The sequence below is a fragment of the Oxyura jamaicensis genome, chromosome 4 (assembly GCF_011077185.1).
Source record: "Oxyura jamaicensis isolate SHBP4307 breed ruddy duck chromosome 4, BPBGC_Ojam_1.0, whole genome shotgun sequence".
Lineage (NCBI taxonomy): Eukaryota > Metazoa > Chordata > Aves > Anseriformes > Anatidae > Oxyura > Oxyura jamaicensis.
The window spans coordinates 90,784,447-90,806,546 of NC_048896.1; the positions used below are offsets into that span (position 1 = coordinate 90,784,447).

Genomic DNA, 22,100 nt, shown 5'->3' on the forward strand with positions numbered 1-22,100 from the left:
ATTCTGCAGATAGGAAAATAGGTAGCCTGCTATCTACTGAAGTACATAAACTCTCTTCATAGGGGCGTAACTCCATCAAATGAATTCTGATGGTTTTATTTAATGGATTTAGATATGCTTGGAAAATAATTCAGGCTACCTTAAGTCTCCAACCAAAACCCTTAATCTTAAATAATCACGCTTATTTAACACATTTGAAAATAAGTAATTCTAGATTTCATTGCTTTACCCCCTCCCTCTACTGGCCTGCCTGTTGCTGTTCTAACTTGAGATTTCCAGAAGCAGTGTCTCCCATCTCCCACTAAAAGGAAGTGCTGCAAGTTCTGTGTAGGGTAATTCAGCAGCAAGGCTTGACCACCTATGACTGGAAGAAAAGGTAGGGGTTGTGGGACCAGAAAACAAAACAAATGGACAAATGGAGTCAAAAAGGCCAGAGAGGGAAAAAGAGAAAGGGTGGAATAGGAAAGGTAAGGAGAGGAAGGAGAAAAGCAAATTAACAGTGCTACAAATAACTAATGCTGTTATCAAAGGCTCAATTCATCAAGGAAATCAAAAGGAGTTCCCATGTAGCTGCAGCACCCTCACAAGGGCCCTGCTATGTTACTAGCTTAGCCAAGCAGGTCACCCTTCTGCTGCGAGTACACGTGCCAAATTCTCGATGCCAAAATTAAGTCAGCCCCCCATTAAAAAAAAAAAAAGTCATTCATCCTGATGCAGTATCTAGGAAATCAGTTCAGGAGCAGATGGTTCAGCACAGGATCCCACCATTCATGACTTTTTCTGTATCTCCCACTCATTCAGTACCTGTTAGGTAAACGGATCCTCTTGATAGCATAGTTGCAGTCATCCACTTTATTTCTGGCTTCAAAAACAACTCCAAAGCCTCCACGACCCAGACACTGAATTGGCTCAAAATCTGTCAGGTATCTGGGAGGAAAGGTGTGAGAAAGGGAGAGAAGAACGGATGGAGGATGAAGGAGAAAAGTGCATTAGCAAGGGTAGTTAAAATCATTTGTCAACGTGTTAATTCTGTGCAGACAACACATTCTGAATGACTTCAAGCATTTCCCCATTTTTTTCTTCTGTATACCCATCCACTGAGGCAATCAGATGGTTTCCTACTTAATGAAACAGACAGGTGCTATTATCCTTGGCAAGACCCCTTACACAAGGGCATGAAAAACTAAGGAAGATTCTCAGAGTATCAGGTTCAATGTATACTGGATCACGGACCATGGATATTTAGCCTAAGTTCCTATGCCTGAATTTGGTGGTGATAGCCAACTATTTTCCTAAATCATGATTTGCCTTTAACTCCACCCCAAGTAAGTATTTTTGCTACTAGTCCTTCCAAGCATCTCTTCTGAAACACAGTTTTTAACTCTCACCACCTTTCTTATTCCTTCTCATCTTAAATACTCCAGTTCCTATTTTCAGTGGGCTACAAATGCACACGTTCATGTGTTCTCCAGAATACCAGTGATATGTCCCTATACACCCTTCAGTCTTAACTCCTTCACAGTAAAGATTTGTTCAAAATATACTCTGCAGAATAAGCAGAGCGTATAGAACACATTTCCATTCAAAATTCCCTTACATTACTTAAATCCAAAAGCACAGAAACGGAGTGAACACTGATTAAGAACTTCAAAAATCAATCCTCCATTTCACATATCCCCAGTAAATAGCTGACCAACATTCCCAAGCACAGGTACCACGTAGGCTCTCAAGGATTGCTTAGACTAATCATCTCTCCCAGCGATAAAGGGGTGACAGGATTCTTTCTGATTATCTCGAGTGGTCTGAGAACTAGGATAGGTTAAGAGCCAGTGAACACTAACTCCTTTCCAGACAGTATCAAGTGCAATACCGATTAGAACGCCGTACATGTTGCATTGAGCTGAGCTCACCTGGATACGTATCCAGAGTTCTTGACATCACTCCAGCTGGTGTCCTTAACATCTCCACAAGCGGGCTCGTATTTGCTATCAGTCTGGCACTGTGTTTCAGATTCCTTCCGCAGCTAACACGAATGACCAAAAGAAGAACAAACAACAAAAAAACGGTTCAAGTCCTAGTACTTGAGACCAGTTTGTACCCTTAGATAGAGCGTTAAATAATTCCAGTGTGAACATCTCTGAAGACATCAGATGTGGTTGAAACAATCTCGTTTGTTTTCTGAAGCAGTTAAGTAAATTGCACGCTGCAGCTGACAGCCTTCACAGATAGATTAAATAACAAATTTAGGCTATGTTATCTTGTAAGTTATTAACTTATTAACACTACTCAGTGCAGACTTGAAACCAAAGGAAAAGGCTAGAATAATACTTTCTGTACTTAGGATTCAGCAAAAAAAACAATACTTACTCTGCTGTAAGGGTGGGGATGGAAGAGTTTGCGTACAATGAAAGTTGTGGCCACAATGCAAAATATGATGGTGCCAACAATTTCTTTCCACCAGTGAAGTAGAAGGACAGGATCTTTTTTGCGAATGTTCTTGTAATTCATATCATCAAAAAATCTGACGGTGATCTGGGTGCTCCGTTTACTTCTTTCTCTTTTGTAGTAGGGTAAGTAATAACCGTTATCTGTGTATGAAAGACGAAGAGGGCATGCTTTGTAGCTGACTACAAATAAATGTAACTGTCTTCTCATTAATAGGTTTGTTCAGTAGACACCGGCTGGTTTTGTTCACACACTTTGTTTTGAAACACTTCAGTATTTCAAACTCCACCTACCATATGGATACTGTAGAACTGAAAGTGCTCCATTACTGTATTCTTCATGAGAATACTTGTCATTGCTCAGACACTTGTCAAATTCATCAGACCCCACCAACACTGGAGTCCTGGATGGAGAATCTAAGCACAGAAGAGACAACTTTGAGCTGAACTATTAGAAATCAGGCTACTCATAGATGAATTTTGTGAGAACTCCAACTGTATCTTTGAAAATATCAGATTGTTGGACCAGACCGTAACAACCAAAACTAACAGAAGTGTTCACAAGGTAATCACTAAGAGAGGTAAAACACCATTCGCCAGCCAAAATACTATTTTTGACAAGCCAGTTAACTCATTCACATCACTAAAATAACAGGCTTCCTCTTTTAATAGGAGAAAATGGTTTAGAAGACCAACAACATTTCATCACTTAAAACAACCCAATGAAATTCAGAAGTAAAAGGAGAGTCATTTACAATTTAAACATCCAATTAAAAAATAAAGAAATAAGAGCACAAAGGTGTTTCCAGTTGTAAACTAGTTCAGGAACTATTACACTAGTTTGATACATAATGTAAATCAGAAAGATGCTCTGTCTTTTCAGAGCTAAGACAATAAATGAGACTCTACATTGTTACTTACGGATTAAAGGTTTCCATTTAATTTTGGGAAGGGGAATAATTGCGTTATCATTCCTGGATCCCAGAGCCTTCGGGTTGGTTGGGAATTTCTCAGAAATTCTGACTGATGACTGAAGATATAGCTGGCCTCTGTACATACCTGTGTAACAAATCAGAGCATATTAGACTTAGTTTTCTTCATCCCCACCCTAAAGTCACCTGGGTAAGATGTACAGTTAAAAATATTTTGGAAAATATTTCTTCATTTTCTAAGAATCTGAGATACTGACTCTGAATTCAAGTAGTACGTGTTCTCTTTGCTCTGGAAAGTCAAGAGACCCGAACACTTGTGGAACTGGAGCTTCAGAAAAATGCTACAAATTCTGAAGAGTTATAAAGCATCTTGGGCTTTAGAAGTAAACCTTCTTTCAAACATCTTACACTTGCTAATGCTGGTACACATAATTCTTCAACAGCTGTTAACAGGAAGGCTAGAAAAAAAATCTGTGTAACCACTAACAGGAAAGGTGTAAAAATTTAGAGAAAAATGCTAAGGGCTTAGAAAAAAAACAACAAAGCACATCTGCCTCCCAGAGACAGACAGCTGAGAGGAAAAACCTGGGGATGCTATTTCTAGTTGTCAGAATCCACATCAAATGAACACTGACAGCTGGATGAGAACTCAGTCAAAAACTTAACTGAAATTTCTTCCTGGTAAGTTACTGTAATCACTGCAGAGGAAGAAGTGAATGTGACAAATTACAGGGCTAGAGGGAGATTTCTTACTGCTTTCTGAGCAACAAGGCTGCCTTGTTAACTGTGAGCTTATCTTTGAAAGAACTGCAGTCATCCCCATAGTACTGCACCTATAGAAGTAGTGAACATTTCTGAATCAAAATGGAAAAGATTTGATTTTAGAACTTTTTTTTTCTTTTTCAAAACCAAAACGTCATTTAGCTACCACTTTACGCCAAACAATCATAGAAATGGATTCTACCAGAGCCAAAGCTATACCGTACCTTCTGGTACACCTTACCTTCTACAGAAGGCATACATTACCTTTTGTAACTGACAGAATTTCTAGGATGGGTACACACAATTCTGAGTTCAAATGGCAAAAGTAAAGGTGACCAGAGCAGGTTAGGAAGGGATGAGAACGGAGACTTATCTTTTGAAGCTTTTTAAATCAAAGGAAGTTGTTTTTCTGGGATATATACATTGGTAAAACCTCTATTTTGGGGATTTATAAACAGTACATTATATTAGAGTATCAGACTGCACGTTATAGCTCCTCTTGAGTGTACTTTACCAATATGGTAAGATCTGCTTTGCTACAAGCAGAAAGAAAATGATAGTGTTTACAACAAAGTGCTCAGAGTCAGTGTCTCACCCAAATAGACGCTGGATTCTGTGGCCCCTCTTGCAGCTTCCACAAGGTCCTCTTCATCTTCTAACACTTCATTGTTCGTGGTGTAACTTGTGTCATCGAACAGACTGATAGGAATTACCTTGCCATCTTTAACCAGCCACGCAGAAGCGATTGGAGTGCAAAACTGAAGAAGAGAGAAGTGACTGGAAAATTAATGTTATATTAACTAGGTGTTATAACAACATGCTTAAATTCCTTGGTTTAGTTTGTGTAATAGATGTAACAGCTCAAAGACAGAACTTCACTTAAACAAGTTACAAACAGATCTGTCCTTCTTTAAGACGACAGCACCTGGAACTCAAGATGAAAGACATTATCTACGATGCTATAAAGCTTCTATGTTTCTAACATTTAGTATTCCATCTTTTCCCCTACCTGATATTCCCATTCCAGATGTCCTCCTCGTTTGTTAAAAGCCATAACCTTCCAGTCAGCTACTGAGACTTTTATCACTGTATCTTTCATCATAGCCTCCTGCTCATCTACATCTGAAATTATTTTTGTTTCTTCTTTGTTCAGATGTAATTTAAAATTGCTCTCAATGTATCCTGCCCTATTTTCTATATCTGGAACGTAGTGCAGCTCGAAGTGGCCAACACTGAAATTCCACCTAAAAGAAAGAAAAAAACTTCATAGAAACTGATTATATATTCCAAGTCAGTCCCAAACCCCTCCAACCAGAAGATTCTTATGCTGAATTACCTAAATTTGCCCCGTATTTTCATAATAAACCCTCAGATTTCCAGATGAGCACAGGTTTACACCAAGAGTGGAAGCACTAGTTCTCTAACTACATCCAGAATACAAACCAGAGAAATCTTGTTTTCCGACACAATGTCGAGTTGAGAGAACAGTTGGGGAAGTAGGAGCAATGGCATTAAAGGTTTAGCATATGGAGAGGGCAATTAAAGGTCATCAAGGAATACAGCTAGGTCTGTTTAGGTAGGAAAACGTTACACAGCTGATGAAAGCAACAAGCATTTAGGAGGCAGCATTCTACATAAGGCACACTTCATGAATAAAGCATATTTTGAGATGTATGGCTTTCCAGCTGGTGGGAAGGATGATACTTCGTTGTTGTTGTTGCTGTTTTCTTTTAAGCCCACACACAAGACTTAACAGAGGATTTCTCTGACAGGCACTTCAATGAAACCAGCACTGCTCATGTCCCAGGTTAACATACTCTCAAACAAGTACAACTGTACAAGGAACACAGTTGTCTTGCATAGCCAAAGGCTCTTTAACTTCTATAAACCAAAAAATCAGGGCAGAAACTGAATTATTTTCAAATAGAAAAAGATGAATTCTTATTTCCACCATACAGCCCAATGCTCTAGAAAGATACAGAGGGGAAACAACAGCAAATTTGTGTCTTGAACAGCAACAAGAGGGAATATACTTCTTAACAATATGCTTAAGTACCTAAAGTTTCCTAGGACCAACCAGGAGTCAAAATGTCCCCCTAAAAATTTACCACTATGGTAAAAGTCAAGCATATTTTATGTAAGTTGAACTTTGTTTATTAAAAGCTTTTATTTCTTTGGGTTAAAAATAGAGCTATCCTGTAAACTCCACAGCAGCCATACCGTTCACCAGGAAAGCATCTCCATTTCTGACTATAAAGAACTCAGGTACGCAAACCATCACGGTATGTTTCCAAATGATGTACAGGAAAGAAAAGCATGATTTTGTGACATACCCCTTCCCACAACACCAGTCCCCAAGCATCACAGAATCCAAGATCTTTTAACTCTTTCAAGACTTCTCATCTCCTAATCTACTTGAGTTTTAATTAGCTTATCTGAGACTACAGACACAACGTGTCAAATCCTGCTGCAAACAGAAGAGGGAGCAGGTGAACAGAGAAAGACTACTCCTCCTCTGAACGGTTGGGCAGTTATTGCATCTATGGTTAGTAACCAGACTTTTAAACCTGTACTTAAGCAAGGTGGGTTTTTGTTGTTAGGTTTTGTTGCCTTTTTGTCCAATGTGTCTATTTTTATAGAAATACTAACGTATAAAAACTTGTGTGACAGCATATTAGGGGAGTCAGAGTGAACCACTTCTTACAGCTTGCAAAGATCGGAACACCTATGTTACCAAATTAAAAGAGACTTAAAAATAAGGCTTTTAAAAATGTCTTTAGTCTTTTTTTAATCAACTTAAAAAGAAACCTAAATACATCAAATATAATAAAAAAACAAGAGTTACCAGAAGTAGGTAAAGAACTGAAGTGAACCAGTAAGTCACAGAAGGCTTGTAAGCTCTCTCCTGCTGTACCAATCAACAAACACCTTGGAACAAACCGAAGTGACATTTGCTGTGCAGAGTAGAGCAGTGAGACTCTTTTGAGGTACAGAAGGACAATAAAAGTCACTTTCATTTGATTTAGGGGGAATAAGTATGTGCAAGTATTTTTTCTAAGGATGCGTAACACTGAAGTTAGAGAGATTTTTCAAAAGCATTGAGGAGCAAAGGGGTTAGGTGCTAAGTAAGCCTGCTGCATTCCCTTGGTTAACAGTCCAAACTCCCGTACACAATTCCTATTCTAATGAGTAAAAACAAGCTTTTAATACGTAATGCTTTAAGGATTTGACCATATCTCTATCAGACTGTTTCTGAGCAATGACCACGCTTACTTCTCATTGCCACTGCGCGGTCCAACAGCACGGACTGTTTTCTGGGTTCGGCGTAAGAGGAGTGTGTCTTCCTGGTCTGCTTCATCGTCATCCCACTGGCGACAGCCCATAGTCGAGCAGATGTACTTCACCTAATGGACATGGCAAGAGACTTAAACATCATGCTTGGAAATCAGTAGAACTTCAATGTAAAAAAAAAAAACTAACAGGAATGTTCAAAGCTAACAATTCCCATGAAATGCTTTCAGCTCACAGGGGAATTTGGAGCTCTGGTTTGAGACGCTTGACCTGACCGATGGATGTTGAGAAGTCTGGTTTAACAGATAAGTGTTTTTCAGAACTACCAAATTCCTAGAACTTTTTGAAGATTACTGTTTAGACCACCTTTAGTCAGCCTGGGATATCTTTGAATATATATAATTATATACTATAACTTATAATTATATAATACATATTTGACTACTCTTTGCATGTTCTACTTGTAACAGAAAATGCAACTCTTTTCCCACTGCGTCTATGGACATAGATAATTTCTACAAGTTTTCTACAAGTCAGCTCCTGGCATAATTCTGTTTTCATGCCATATCTGCCTCAGCATAACCCCATTATAAGCTTCAAATGAAGTACTATTGATTTATATAAAATACAGCAGAGCCATCCCACTTTATCTTTGAGCTAATAAAAGGGGAAAAAAACGTATTAATTCACAGTCACACAGACCTTGCCATAGTCCTAATCTCAAACCGAATTTGGATCATATTGGCATTTGTGCATTGAAAAAAAGTCGGACACACTTTGAGGAAATCTGAATTGACATCAAATTGACAAAGAGACTGCCCAAACTCTCCACAAGGCACGATTTCCTGTATGCAGCACCTCTGCTACTCTAAGCATAAGCCTGAAATCAAAGCAAAAACTGAAATTTCCACTTCCTGAACAGTGGGGGGAAGAGAAGTCTGTTGGTACAGTGCCTTTGCTATCAGTTGCTAATCAAAATGATTTAATGAACTCTTGCTTTGGATCTGGACTCTCTATCATTAGTGATCACTGTACACAACACATTAAGTCTTCGACACGACATCATCTGATCAAAATGCACAAACTGATTTTGTTAAAGCAAACACTGGAAGTTTGAAGTTTTAAAAACATTTTTATTTTTACCTATTTTAAAAATGCACTTTTTCTGATTTAGCAAACGTCTGTTTTTCACTATATAAAGTATCTACAAACATTTTAGTAATATTTGACATAGAAGGTGGAAGAAAAAGTCGAAGTCCAGAGCTCAAACGTCATAAATTCCTGTGCTTTTAGCTTTTTTAAAATATACAACTATTAATCAGTGGATTTCAAAAGAAAATACTTTCTGAACCAGTCAGATAGCAAGTAGTTCTCAAATTAAATTTTAAACTCATATGCAGAACTTAAGGGGAACTTCTAAGAGAGCACACTTACTGGCACCAACTACAAACCTCAAGTGCTCATGTACGTTGAATGTTTTCTTGTTTTCAACCAGATACCCCTTGTTAGTTGTGAAAAGATTAAAATCTAGAAGTGTTAAAAAACATGCATCATCTAAAACTCTTTGATATTCAGTAAGCTGAACCGCAAAGTCTACTTCAGGCAGAGTTAGCTATATACATATAATAAAGCCGAACTCTTCCATTTCAGCAGCAAAGGGTCATTTCTCTTTTTCCCTTCCTCACTCACCTCTAGTCACAACCCCCCCCCATTTCTTTGTGCTGGTTCTGGCACTCTCCCAACCCCTGGCTGAGCTGACTAGAAAAGCGTTGGACACCTAACCTAACAGAAAAGCGTTCACTTTTTATCGGGTTAGTTTTGTGCTGGGTTAGCTGTTAGTTGGCTCAGCCCAGCCAGGGGCAAGCATTAAAGCACGAGGGACAGAGCAGAAGCTCAGAGACAAGAGGACACTGCAGCGATGCTCTCAGCCATATCACGGCCACTCCAGCCTGCTGCATTTGTTTTCCAAGAAATTCAGCTTCTACTTTTTTGTGCTGCACAGTTGTACGCTAGAACCATAGTGCAGTTTAAATCTTAAGGGCAGCCTTTTGGCAACACACTGCTAGAAACAACAAGGCAAATTTCAGGCTCTTACCTTCCCTGTGTATGAGCTCAGCCCATAGCTGGTTAAAGACTTTCCCCCAACTAAGACAACATCCTCGCCCAGCTTGTACGAAGACTCAAGAAGAGATTCCACTGTGAAAGGAACTGCTTCCATGCTCTCTCGATCCCGATCCCACTGGAAGAGGTCCCCATCCAAGGAAGGGATTATCATCTTATTCCCAAATACCTACAAGAATTTAAGAAAACATTAGCTAGCATCTAAACACGTTTTTAGCAAAACATACACAGATGACAAATACAAAATGAAGCATTGTATGAGCAAGTACAGTGCTTTATATTCCAGCATCTTACTTTTACAGTTGCGCATCCATTTTCAAGGCCAGGCTGGATGGGGCTTTGGGCAGCCTGGGCTGGTGCGAGGTGTCCCTGCCCATTTATGGGGGCTGGAATTGGATGGGCTTTAAGGTCCCTTCCAACCCAAACCATTCTGTGACTCTGTGGTAATCCCAACTGCAGCAAATGCAAAGGGAGAAACGTTCTTGAAGAGGCTGAACCGTCACTAGTTGAGAAGCAAGTATTGCACGTTATTTGTGATGGTGTAAGTGTCAAGACAGAGACATTTTAGGTGAAGTTCTACCTTTTTTCCCCTTCACCAGATCCAATTTACTGCTAAACACAGAATCAACCATTCTCTCCCAATCAGAAGACTGGAATTTGTTGGAAAATAAAAGCTGAGGCTGTATGTGTACTCTTCTGCAGTTAATGGCTACACCAGAATATCCATCCTCCTTTAAAGGAGGCAGAGCACTTATCAGTGACATCAGAGCTCACGTTTCATTTCTGCCTTTTCAGACAGTTCAGTCAAACTTCTCCTCCCTGGATTTTTGTTTTTGTTTATATAGGGTTCCTTTAATACTCTCTGGCTTTTCCTTAAAAGGCACAATAGGTCAAGATTTTTTCACCAGGATACAGTTTCATCCATTACACATTTTTCAAGGAGATCCTCCCTCGGAAGGATGAGTCATTGTCAATGAGTACTAAGGGACTTATTAAGGAACTCATTATCAGCATCACAGACCATAACTAATACCGTGGAGCCACGGTGGCTGTGTCCATCATCAATAGCGAGAAACTATAATCCATATGATCTTGGCTTTTGAGGATATGGATTAACGTGGAAGACGTTAATGGTTTTTCAGCCCCTCTGTCCATTTGGGCAGTACCTTACAACATAATTACATTAAATCCAGCTCCCTTACACATTATAATTTAAAGTCTAGTTCTGGTAAGTATGTATTAGTCACTTCAAAAAAACGTATTCCTGCCAGACTGCAAGGCCCAGGTTTGCATCGCGCAGCCATACAAAAGATCCAGAATGTTTCTTCTTGTTATGTGAAGATCTGAAACCACATCTTCTGCATGATTAAAGAAGGCTCTAGCATGAGATTTTTTATTTTCTATGGGTCACAGAAGAGCAAACAGATTAGCAAAGTTGAGATTCACATAAACAGGGAGAGAAAGTCAGGTCTTGTGTGTGCATGTCATGACTCATCTCTCTTACACTGTTTGGCACACCTGATTCAGAGAGAAACTTCAGGTGAATTACCTGATAATGCTGGTGACTGTATCTAGGGTCCCTAAAGGATCCAAGACCAACGGTTTCTGGTTTTGGAAAGCCTCATGATGACTGACAGTTGAAATTATTATTCTTAGGATCACAAAATGTAACTGAAGACATAACAAAAGCAACCCCTGAGTAGCCACAAAGTTCTTTACAAAGCTAAATGAAGTGTTCTCTTTCCTTCCCAGTTATTTACCTTACAACAAAAGAGGCCAAAACATGTACGAAGAGACATTGTAATGCAGCATTTCTTGTGCATCACAGCTCTCACAGCCTCCCAGATGGGGGTGGAGGGGATATACACCTACATACACATGGCTCTATACACACACTTCCAGAAATAAAACAACAAAAGCAAACATTTGTGCACAGGGTCATTTGTAGAAATCACATGATTAGTGGAAAAATAAAGCAAACAGGGTTTATATAAACGTTCACATTCAAGAGCAGCCTTGTGATCTTCAGAACAAAGGCATACAGATCATGGAAAATAGTTCAACAAAAGAAGTCAGCGCCAAACTTGCAGCTTTAACCAAGTTGGAGTATTTTGTTAAAAGATCCAACACAGCAGAGCAATATGATAAAGTGTCTTTTGTAATATGTTCTTTCAGAAACGCATAATAGTTACAGTCAGAACTCAGAGCCCGTGCAGGTTACTTTGCATTAATAAATCCTCCATAAGGCTTCTTCCTGCATGTGGTTCATCAAGGACCTGAGCCCGACTTCCAAGAAGGACCCAGAAGAAATTCTGCCAGGCTACCAGCCAGCTGAATTCATACAGCCTGGGGAAGCTACATGGGTGCTGCTTGTAGCCAGACAGCTACTTGTGGGTCCCAGCTTTTAGATAAGTTTGCTGGAAGCCACAAGAGCAAGGGCTGAGCACGCTCTGAGCACCACACTCCTTGCCATGCGTTTGTGCAGGCTCCTCGCTGCCCAGGCTGCAGTGCAGACCCAAGTATTGGGTGCTGAGCAAGGGAGGCCCTTGGGTAGCACTGAGCTCTGGTCAGCGTGACACGCCAGAGATGTTTTCCCCCATTCCAAAGCTCTGTCTCCAAGGCCTGACCAGTAAATCTTTGGGAAAACTTATAGGATATGGAAAACTGTCAGCCCTTTCTGGGAACACCACGCCCAAATCCCCACCATTGAAGTACGCTCCCAAGATGCGAGTCAAACAGGGTCACGCCTTGCTCATCTTCAATAATTTCCCAGAGGTGGGACACTAACTGCTCATCTGATAGAGCCTCCGTCCCCATCAGCTGCAGATGGCAGACGAGACGGCTCTGGTTAGCTCTGCTGATCGCCTGCCCCCGCTCCCAACCTTGGGAGCAGCACGTCCTGCGTGACATCGGGAAGGAAAGGCTGAGAAAAGACAGCTGCTGTGGGTGGACACATCAGGAAAGCAAGTGCAGGCAGCGGGAAGAGCTGTAGTGCTGAAGGATGAATGGATGGGGTTAAACTGAAAACAGATTAAGTGTAAGCTAGACATTGCAGTTAGTAACCATGACAAGTGGGGTATTTCACATCAACTGGAGGAACCAAACCGAATTCCCCTTCTCAGATGAACCCATCTGCTGTCTATTATTGGGATTACAAAACATGGCTCTGGCAGGGGACTGTACCTAATTGCCACAAAGCTCCTCTAAAATAGCTCTATTGTAGCTGAAGAATGGGGCAGGTGTGCAGATGTGCCTACTTCAGGCGTAGACACGTAACAAAAAGGCATTTGTGGACACACAACACTGCCTTTTACAAGTGTAGTTTTCAGCACAGAGGCTTGAAAGAACAGCAACAATATCAATTCCTATCGGAGTTCGGCAGCTCCAGCACCTGAGAAGCAGCAAAAGGGACCTTCCTTGAAAGTGGCAGCGAGCAGCATCGGCATGCAGCTCAGGTAGAGGAATGACATCACCCCGTATCTCTACAGCATTACCTCATCTGCTAATCCGAGGAGTGAGTCACCCAGGCAGTCAGCTGCAAATCTCTTGGCACAGAAAATGTAGGTTACCACGATGCACTTACACATTCCTCTGATCTGTCAATGTAAATAGCTATTTGTTCAGCTTCACCGGTCAGCAATATGGCACATAATTGTTAAGTGGCTTGTCTTTCAGAAGTAACACTTAAAAAAAAAAAAAAAAAGCCCTGCATTAACTAGCGAGCCCTAAACGAGACGCTGCTCTTTTTGCTCATTAAAGAGTTTGAAGCTGAAGTTCTCCATTGGCTCGGCGCAGGGTGCTGCAGGCCTATCAGCGGCGCTGGCTGCTCAATCTCCAGGCCGACGGGTGAGGTAATGCAGTTTCTAAAAAGCCTTGACAAAAAAGCAAGAAGGCGGAACGATCCGAAATGGCATACGCTACCAGGGAATTTGCTGTCTAGACTCTTTGCTGGAAAGGAGGGCACGGCACGAGAGGTTCCACGACAGGTTGCTTCAGTGCAAGAGGAAAGCTGCTGATTTGTTGTAGGGGAAAAAAAAGCATCGTGTAAACAGAGATCAAAAAGCTTCCCCGAGCTGCTTAACAGTAAGCATAACATTCATTTCCCATACCTAACGATCCTTACCATACAAAATATCAAGCACGCTCACGTGCAGACAGCTGAAAAAAATACGATGCCACAACGGTTAATACTGTTTTCAGCTGTGCTGGACTTCCCAGTAACTCCAAGGAAATAACTAAGCAGAGATCAAATACTTTCCTAAGAATGGGAAGCGTTAGGTCTTTGTTTTTCTAACACTTCAGCTTGTGGTTTTCAGAACTTACTCTTATCATAAGATACCACTCCTGTAAGAGCTTTATTCCAGTTACTAATTAGCTCAGACTAACCTATACGTTCTTATGTGATAAGGGTACCTTTTCTTGTCTGTTACAGTAATCTTATTGTAGATGTAATCACAAACAAGATCAAAGCCGGCATTGGGTACGCTCTTAAAGCTACTTCCCAGTGAGAACTGTCTCTAAGCCCCTCTAAAATTTGTCTAGGCAACATTAGGAGCCAATTATAGCAGCTTTGCTATGAAGGGTGGAAACAAGAGTTTGCACAAACAAATCAGGGAAAGAGAGCATAATCACTTTGTTCCACATTAAAAAAAAATAATAGCAGTATAGAGATATCCCTACCTTAAACTCTCAGAGATTTTTCAGGTCACACGCACAAAGCAAGGCCACTGGTTTAGGTGTCGGAACTGATTTAACTGATTTATTGTCTGCCTTTTTTCAATATACGTGCAGGGAGGTATCTGCACAGCTGCACTGGTTCATGACTTTCTTCCACGATAAGAGGCTATTTCTCTGCCTCAGCTTGGATTTCAGGATGGTTAATTCCTGTTTTCCCTTCAGGTACCTGCAGCGATTCTGAAGCATAGGGTACATACTACAAGGATGACAGTGTAGTATTTACCAACAGGAAAGCCTCAATCAAGTAAAAATACACTAGCATGAAGGGATCAGCTAGAGTCTAAGGACATACTTCTATGCAAACTTTTTGCAAGGTCCACATCACTGACACTTCCTGAAGAAAACAAGGACCCTAGCACAATATTCTGGAAAACAAAGGCTGCCCAGTTAAATTATTCCACTGCCTAAAACATTGGTAAAAGAGCAGAGAGTTCTCCAGAGCACACAGTGCTATTTAACTAGCCAAGGAAGAATAAAATTGACTGCAAAGAGGAGTCCATGATTCACATCAGTCATATGTCAAGTGACCTTCTGAGATGTACTCAAGGGCGATGAGGAAGCTGAAGCTGGAAATATCTACAGGCAGGCTGTCGTCAGTGTCTTGTCTTGAAAAACTTTCTTGTAAATACCTCCACTTCTGATTCAGCAGGACAGTTGTTTACCAAGTACATACGTGCTCTTACCTGCATCCTGTTTGTTAGCCAGGGTATGCGCTGAAAACATCTTCAAGATCAGGACTCTGAGAAAGGTTCTCTTGAACTTCTGATGCACTGGTATTTGCTTCGCAGTTTATGGAGGCAGAATGACATGGCCTGCCTTCCCTGAAGGGAAGGGACAGCCTGGGCCAGGCTGGCATGGCAGAGAAGCCAAGGGAATGGGTTTTATCTCAGCCAGATTGCGATAAAGTGAAAAGGCATGCCAGCCTTCCAAGGAATAGTCACTGCATGAGACTCTAAAACCTCAGGATGACTTTTACCCAGAAATAGGAATTCACAGGATTTCTAAAGTGTCCTAGCCTGGCCCCTCTTCCTGCCCATGACAAGATCCATATGACAGAAATGCAGAAATTTTTATCTTTCCTCTTCTTCCACCATACTCCACTACTTGGTGGTTTCTACTTCATTTTTCATTGGCTAGAAGAGACTGGGACAAGTCATGAATTTAACTTCCGTGGCTGAGTTTATCAGGAATGGTGAGTGCAAGGTACAGGTGTGGAGCTGTGTGATGTAAGTGATGTAATCCTGTGCCTGGACAAGTACTAGAGAACCTGTTGGAAAACTCCTTTTTACTGTTTCCTCAGAGGAACACGTGCAACACACTTCCAACAACTTTCCTGAATGACTGCAGTCGGTATCTCTGGCACAATTCGACACTGCAGACCTGAAAACCTGCGTCAGGACCCTGGTAGCTTTTTACACTATGCACCACAACAGCTCGAGAATGAAAGTCTCCTTGCCAGCATCAGGGGCACGGGACCTTGTTTGGCTCGAGGTTGCCATTAGAAGAACTGGTCCTACCCTGCCCTCTGCCCTCCCTTGAGCAGCCACGCAGTGAAACGGAGGAACTAGAAGAACTGCAGCGTGTTAACCTGCCTGCCCCAGCTTCAAAAGATATCAGTTCCCCAATGCTGGGCAATCAAAACAGCCCCTTCTGAAGCAGGCCAAACTAAAATACCGCTGTTACTTTAATCACAGTCAAACAAGACTTGGGATTTTGACTACAGAGATGCCAGCCTGCCTTGCTGCCATGGCAACAGACTTTTTAAAACTGTTCTCCTTAATAATCAAAAACGCACGGTGCTTTAAGAACGACTTTATTTTGACATTATTCCATCCCCCTCTTTAACGTAGCAAGTTTTGTTCAAAAGAAAAGACTTCAGCAGTCTTCTGGAAGTTAAGAGCAGTCCTTAGGAGCAGTCCTTTCCAAGGCACGCTGGGGCTGCTGCTACAGAGTCCAGCACTGAGGTCACTGAAACCAAGGGCACGTTTGGGAAAAGATCAGCAAGGAAAATGACAATTACCCCAAAGCTCAGCCCTATAGAAACAGGCACTGTACAGAAGCTCATCAGCTGCTAGGTTAACACTGGTGTTGTTCCAGTACTGGGATGTTTCAAGATGTTTTTAACTCCCTCAGTCCAAACCTCTCCTGCAAGCTCCTACAGGACCACTAGGAAGAACTGAAGTGAGATGCTTCTCTTAAGAGATGGGGAAAATGGGCAAAAACATCAACCCACATCGGTCCAGGATTTAAGCCAATCTCTGCCAGGCCCTGTGCATGTCTTCCTCAACCCTGCCTATACAGGGTGGTGTTTAGGTAAGGACACAAAGTCCTTGTGTCTTGAAAAAATGGAGCCAGAGCAATTCCTATGAGAAAATAGAGCCCGATACAGGAGGGTAAGAGAACATGGCAAATGCAGAGTGTCCTCTTCCAAGGATGCAAAGACTACAGAGAGGTTAGAGGAAAGAAAGCATGAAACACGGTGACTCTGACAGAAAGATTAATAGGGTTACCTGTGGGTAGAGGGTAAAGTCCAAATGAAAATTAGGAATGAGATGTCAGCAGCCGAGCTGCTGGAGGAATGATTTGCTAAACTGTCTAAAATGCTTAGTGCCTGAAACAAGCCCTTTCTTGTACAGGCAGAGATACAGGCTGCAAGTTCAGAATGGGTTTAGGGCAGAATAAATCACTGTGTTGTATTTTGGGCAGCTAAGCTCCACATATGTAAGTCATCCATTCTCTGCTCTGCAATGGGTATTTGTCTAGGTGTTACTAGAGCCGATGCATTTCCAACTCTGTGAACACCAGAACCATTTAACAGACACCACAAAACACGCAGCCTACCACGTGTAATTAAATTACCAGCTACCATCAAGGCAACTAAACAACACAGACAGCAAGCTGATGATGAACGACGTTTCCAAGCTCTGCTCCAATGCATTTTGGCCACGTCTGCCAGCGTGACAGATGAAAGTCGGCCACAACCATCAGCCCAGAGTGCCTCTGTCGGAGAAAACTTTGCTGGCATTGTTTGAGGAAGAGCTGGTGACACTCAGGGCTGAGTGCTCCGCTATCACACCAGCCACAATCGTTATTCTAGCTCCCCACGTGCCCTGTAACGGAAGCTGTCCCCCCCCCCCAGACATCGTTACAGCATGAGTTAGAGGACACGTGTCAGCACTTTATCAGAGCTTCATCAGTGCTAACTGCATTAAGTGTCAGCAAGAAAGCCACTGAGCTGCAGTTATAGGAAGCTGTTTTTTGTTTTTTTTTTTTTTAATTGAACGAGTCATTAAACTTCGATGATTGTCTTCAAAAATGTGCATTTTGATAAATACTTATAGCCACTTGTCTAAGCAACAGATCTATTTGTCACCCTGCAAAAACACACAATGCTGCATCACATTAACCCCCTAACTCGGGTCAGGTATCCACCACCAAGTCCCCCTCCCCACAGACTTACCACTTCATATTAAAGAGTTCAGCTGCATTTTCTACAAAAGCAAAATTTTTAGCTATCCAGATGCTTTAAACCAATTATCTTGCCAATGATATTCTGGTCACTACTTTTGGCTTATTAAAAAGGTATTTTCAGGATAATTATAATTTTTTTTTCCCCCCTCTATCACCAAGAAAGCAGCCAAGATTTACACTCAGACGCACAGGTAGCCAAGTTCTCAAAGCACATCCCTCTTCATTGCCAAGCTCACCTCGCATGTTTCCAGCAACAGAAAAAAACCCGTTCATCAGTAATCATAATACATCTGTGTAGTTAAAGAGCAGTCGCGTCTATTCTCTTCTTGTAAAACACAGGCTCCACTCCCCTTGATAGCCCTAATAAGCCATCTCTGCCTCAATTGCAATTAGAATTTATCTTCCTTTGAAGTACAATTCTGAACACTCACTCCTTATTCATTATGAGCTTTTCCAGGACCATTTAAGACTCTTAATCTCTCTCTCTGCCCTCAGGCAGCGTGGGATCACATTTCCTTCCCCTGCAGAGGAATTGAGATGGCAGCTGATAACCCATCACAGGATCTCTCAGCACACAGGATTCTTGGTTTTAAATTGATCACCTCCGACCTTCAACAAAACTGTTGTTATCAGTCCCTGCATCTTGTATTTTGTTCAGTACAGTTTAATTCTATTTCTATTACACAGAACTTCTACAATGAAGAACCAGCTTACGGCCCAGCCCTTCTCTAGAGGAAGGGTACCTCCAGCTACCTGAGCATCTGGTGGTCTGTCTGTTCCAGCAGTTCACAAGAGTAAAGATGAGCTACGGGACACGAGGAGCTCTACTAATAAACTCTTCCAAACAACTAAAATTATGCTGCTTCACCTGCAAGGAAATAGGTTTTCACCAAATTAGTCATCTCAATACCAAGTCCATTGATTTACATACTCTGCCTGCTTGAACTAAGCCAAGAGCTGGGGATTTACAGCTGGTTATAACACAGCAGGGATGGAAAATAATTTTGCAGCATCACTAGAAACTTAAAACATTTATATTTGTTGCTTTCTGGAGTAAAATTTTGCTTTAGTTTTGGCTACTAGTACATAGAGGACCAATTTCTTATTCCAAGTCAGACCCCACCACCCAGCATTTTTGCTCCTTCAAGCTCTCTTCCAAGCGCTAAGCGGAACAGACTGCTTCTACTGCTGCTGCGCCCCACGCCAGCTGTTTTAAGATGCATAAATACATTGAAAGTTAAAATTAACCCTAGTGAGTGAGGCAGCCCCATTTGTATGTAAGCAAAAAGCCAGGAAGTACAGCCAAAGGCATTTTCTCAGTGTTTGTGTAGTTTGAGATGCACCTCCATTTGTTTTCACCAGTGACTGCTGGCAGAGCCAGAACGGATTTGTACAGGTTCGCTAGAAATTCATAATATTCAGCACTGTAGTCAAAAGCTGCTGTAATAACCCTTGAAGTGAAAGCACTTGAACAAGTATGACTGACAGTCCTAAGTACTCCCCACCCATGCCGCAAACAACCACATCTCAGCTTGTCATTGGATGGTATTTACAGGCAATGACTTAATTGAAAAAATAACCAAAGTAGAAAACCACGGGCCAAACAAAAACCTCGCTTTTATTCAGGCTAAAATGCTGCTGCAGGGGTGCTTTAAGTGGTGGGTGTGATTTTCCTGAAGCTGATGTCACAAGATTTCTCTTTCAATGAGATAGAGAAATTATTTGCCCGCCCCTCACCTCTGGGAGGGCACATAAAAGAGAACCCAGAAATCACAAGCCAACATCCCCAGAGGGCGTGTTGACCTCCTGTCTTGCCCTGACCCGCTTCAGTGTGGGTTTTGCAATTTCTTCTGCCCTGAAATGTACGAGGCCAAAGGATGAGAGTTGTTCAATTTCTTCCTGTGTTCCCAAAGCAACCCAGGACACCTTTTGACCCTTCTCTGGCCATGACTGGGTGCAGCAGTTGCTTTATCCAATGCATAGCAAAGTCCAGGCAGATAATGCCTTACGGGGATTCCCAGATGTCTGGACGCTTCACTGCAGAAATTCCTATTTCTTTTGGAGAATCAAAACATCAAAAATTTTAAAGTGCTTGTGATGCAGACAAAGAAAGAACATTTATATTGTAAATTAAAGCCTGTGTAACTAGCAGAGCTTTGGAGACTTTGAAATCTTCCTCAATTGTCTGCTCTAAGCATCACCCTGTCCTCTCCAAAGGGAGAAAAACAAACAGCTTGAGATATCTATGGTTGCTCTTTGCCTACAGTGCAATTAGTTTTCAGCTGACTTCAGTATAAAAACTTCTCTGCATCCCCATGTTTCTCTGGAAGAAAATAATAATCCTGGGCTATCCCACAAAGAACTGCCACTTAGGTCCAAGAAAAGATCTCCCAGATCCCTAAGGCTGTAGAAAAGCTTAATTTGAGTTGCTACACTAAGAGCTTTTAGAACAATAAGGATGCTGATGAATTTTACAACAAGCCAAATTATTTCATTTTTTTCCAGTATACTGTGGCATGTTCCCTGTGACTCCTACAGATGCCAGGCTGGTGAACCTGACATCTCATTTTGTCCCATGTCTCATGTTGTCCCATGATCCCAAACCTCTCAAATAAGGAAATAAGGTTCTTACTCAGAGATTAGTCTGTAACAAGAGACTTCTGAGCCAAGGCAGTTACTTTTACCAAGTACATATGATTTGAGCCACCCTGCCAGGCTGAACTCCCTGCAGCGTCCCTGACGGTGCACAAAAAAGTGTCAGCCATGGATGTATTTTTAAGCTGTTACTCTCATATCATCACCATCAAGTATCCTACTTGTTTTTCTCCTGTCTCACCACACAGGAGAAAACAAGCTACCAGCTTTTTCACAGCAGTGCCTTTACAGATTATCCATCTTGCAGTAGGCTTTTTTCTGTCTATCATTTCTTTCTCCAGCCTCCCACTGATCATACATACCTCTACTGGGCAGTGACTTCAATACAGGGGCAAGCTTACACCTACACTTCTCTCATATGATATTACAGGGAAGAAAGAAGCCCATTAAGCAATTTGGTATAAGGCTATGCAGGTAGAGAAGAACACATCACCCGTGTTAGGAAGTGGCAGCAGTCTAGATGATGTGTATAAACCCTTTCTGCTGCTTGAGAGGCAGCCCTCCATTTTAACAGGCTGATCCTCCCAGATGGATTCACTTCTGGGTACAGACAGTGTTTCACTACAAAGTTTAAAGAGTAAATGAGCATGTTTGCAGTAAGAGTGCACTGTTGGAAAAAGGTGAGATTCAACGACTCTACCCTGCACTTCATTCAGCAAGCAGTCTTTATGTGCAAAGAAAGATAAATTGAAGTTGCATGGGGAAATGTTTTTTAAATTTCGTTACCCAAGACTGAAATGCAGTCTGATACGTTTTCAGCACTGGCACCCTGACTGTGGTTGTATACACTGGAGCTTAGAGCCAAAGAAAGGATTTTACTATTGCAGTTACCCAAACAATTAGTCGTTCAGCAGACTTCCCTTTCTAATTGATCTCTTCACATAACAAATGATGAACATCTCTCTTGTCAGCATCTTCACCAGTAGTTTCAAGATCTGAAGTGTTTGACAGAGCTGCTGGAACATTTGAAATTTTACTACCTCACTTTTCTAATTAACACATGAGCTTCAGACAGTCAAGTTGACATTTTACAGTTAAGCAGAGGAAGTAACTATAGCTCTATTAAACACTCAAGTTTGAATTCCTAATGCCTTTTCTTAAAAGGCATTCGGAAATGGATTTCATGCTTTTGCACCAAGACTCAGAATTAGAGTTCATTGCACTCTCATCCAAAATAGTTAAAGTTTAAAAAATCCAAAGAATTAAGACATAGAAGCAAACACTTCCCTCATTCTGAAGAAACACAACACGACTCCAAGTGTAATGCAGAAGGAATTTCTCACCTGCCATTTCTTGCAAGATGTAGGTTAACAGCTTACATAATGATACTCTTCTATGCAGAACAGAATATTGTGGTTGCAAGCACAGAGAACCTCAAAAATGTTGGAAGAGGAAGGAAAAGCCTCAATAGTTACTTTGAGAGAGTAAAATATACCACATGCCCAAATCAGAAAGGAAACACTGAACTGAAGAGGAGACACTGAGACCTTAATGAATTTAATATATGGACCCAAAACAGAGTAGTCACAACAAATTTAGCGAGGCCAACTGGTACCTCAAGCAGCCTCTAGAATCACTGTGAAATCTATCAGGTGATGCTGACAGCAGATTAAACATTTATATATTGAAGTGTGTTAGTGTAGAATATTTGGAGGATTCATTAGAATATTTGGAGGATTCATTAGAA

At 41.4% G+C, this 22,100-nt stretch overlaps 1 protein-coding gene across 1 annotated transcript in view; it reads right to left on the reverse strand.

Annotated features, from left to right (window-relative positions):
- Positions 1-22,100, reverse strand: part of EIF2AK3 (eukaryotic translation initiation factor 2 alpha kinase 3) — a 43,015-nt gene that overhangs the window by 12,864 nt on the left and 8,051 nt on the right. The window contains exons 3-11 of the mRNA XM_035324998.1: positions 9,525-9,719; positions 7,412-7,542; positions 5,148-5,382; positions 4,734-4,896; positions 3,366-3,503; positions 2,739-2,861; positions 2,368-2,588; positions 1,911-2,023; positions 805-927 (exon numbers count right to left, since the gene is read on the reverse strand). Of these exons, the coding sequence (XP_035180889.1) occupies positions 805-927; positions 1,911-2,023; positions 2,368-2,588; positions 2,739-2,861; positions 3,366-3,503; positions 4,734-4,896; positions 5,148-5,382; positions 7,412-7,542; positions 9,525-9,719 (1,442 nt within the window). The remainder of the gene's footprint in view (positions 1-804; positions 928-1,910; positions 2,024-2,367; positions 2,589-2,738; positions 2,862-3,365; positions 3,504-4,733; positions 4,897-5,147; positions 5,383-7,411; positions 7,543-9,524; positions 9,720-22,100) is intronic.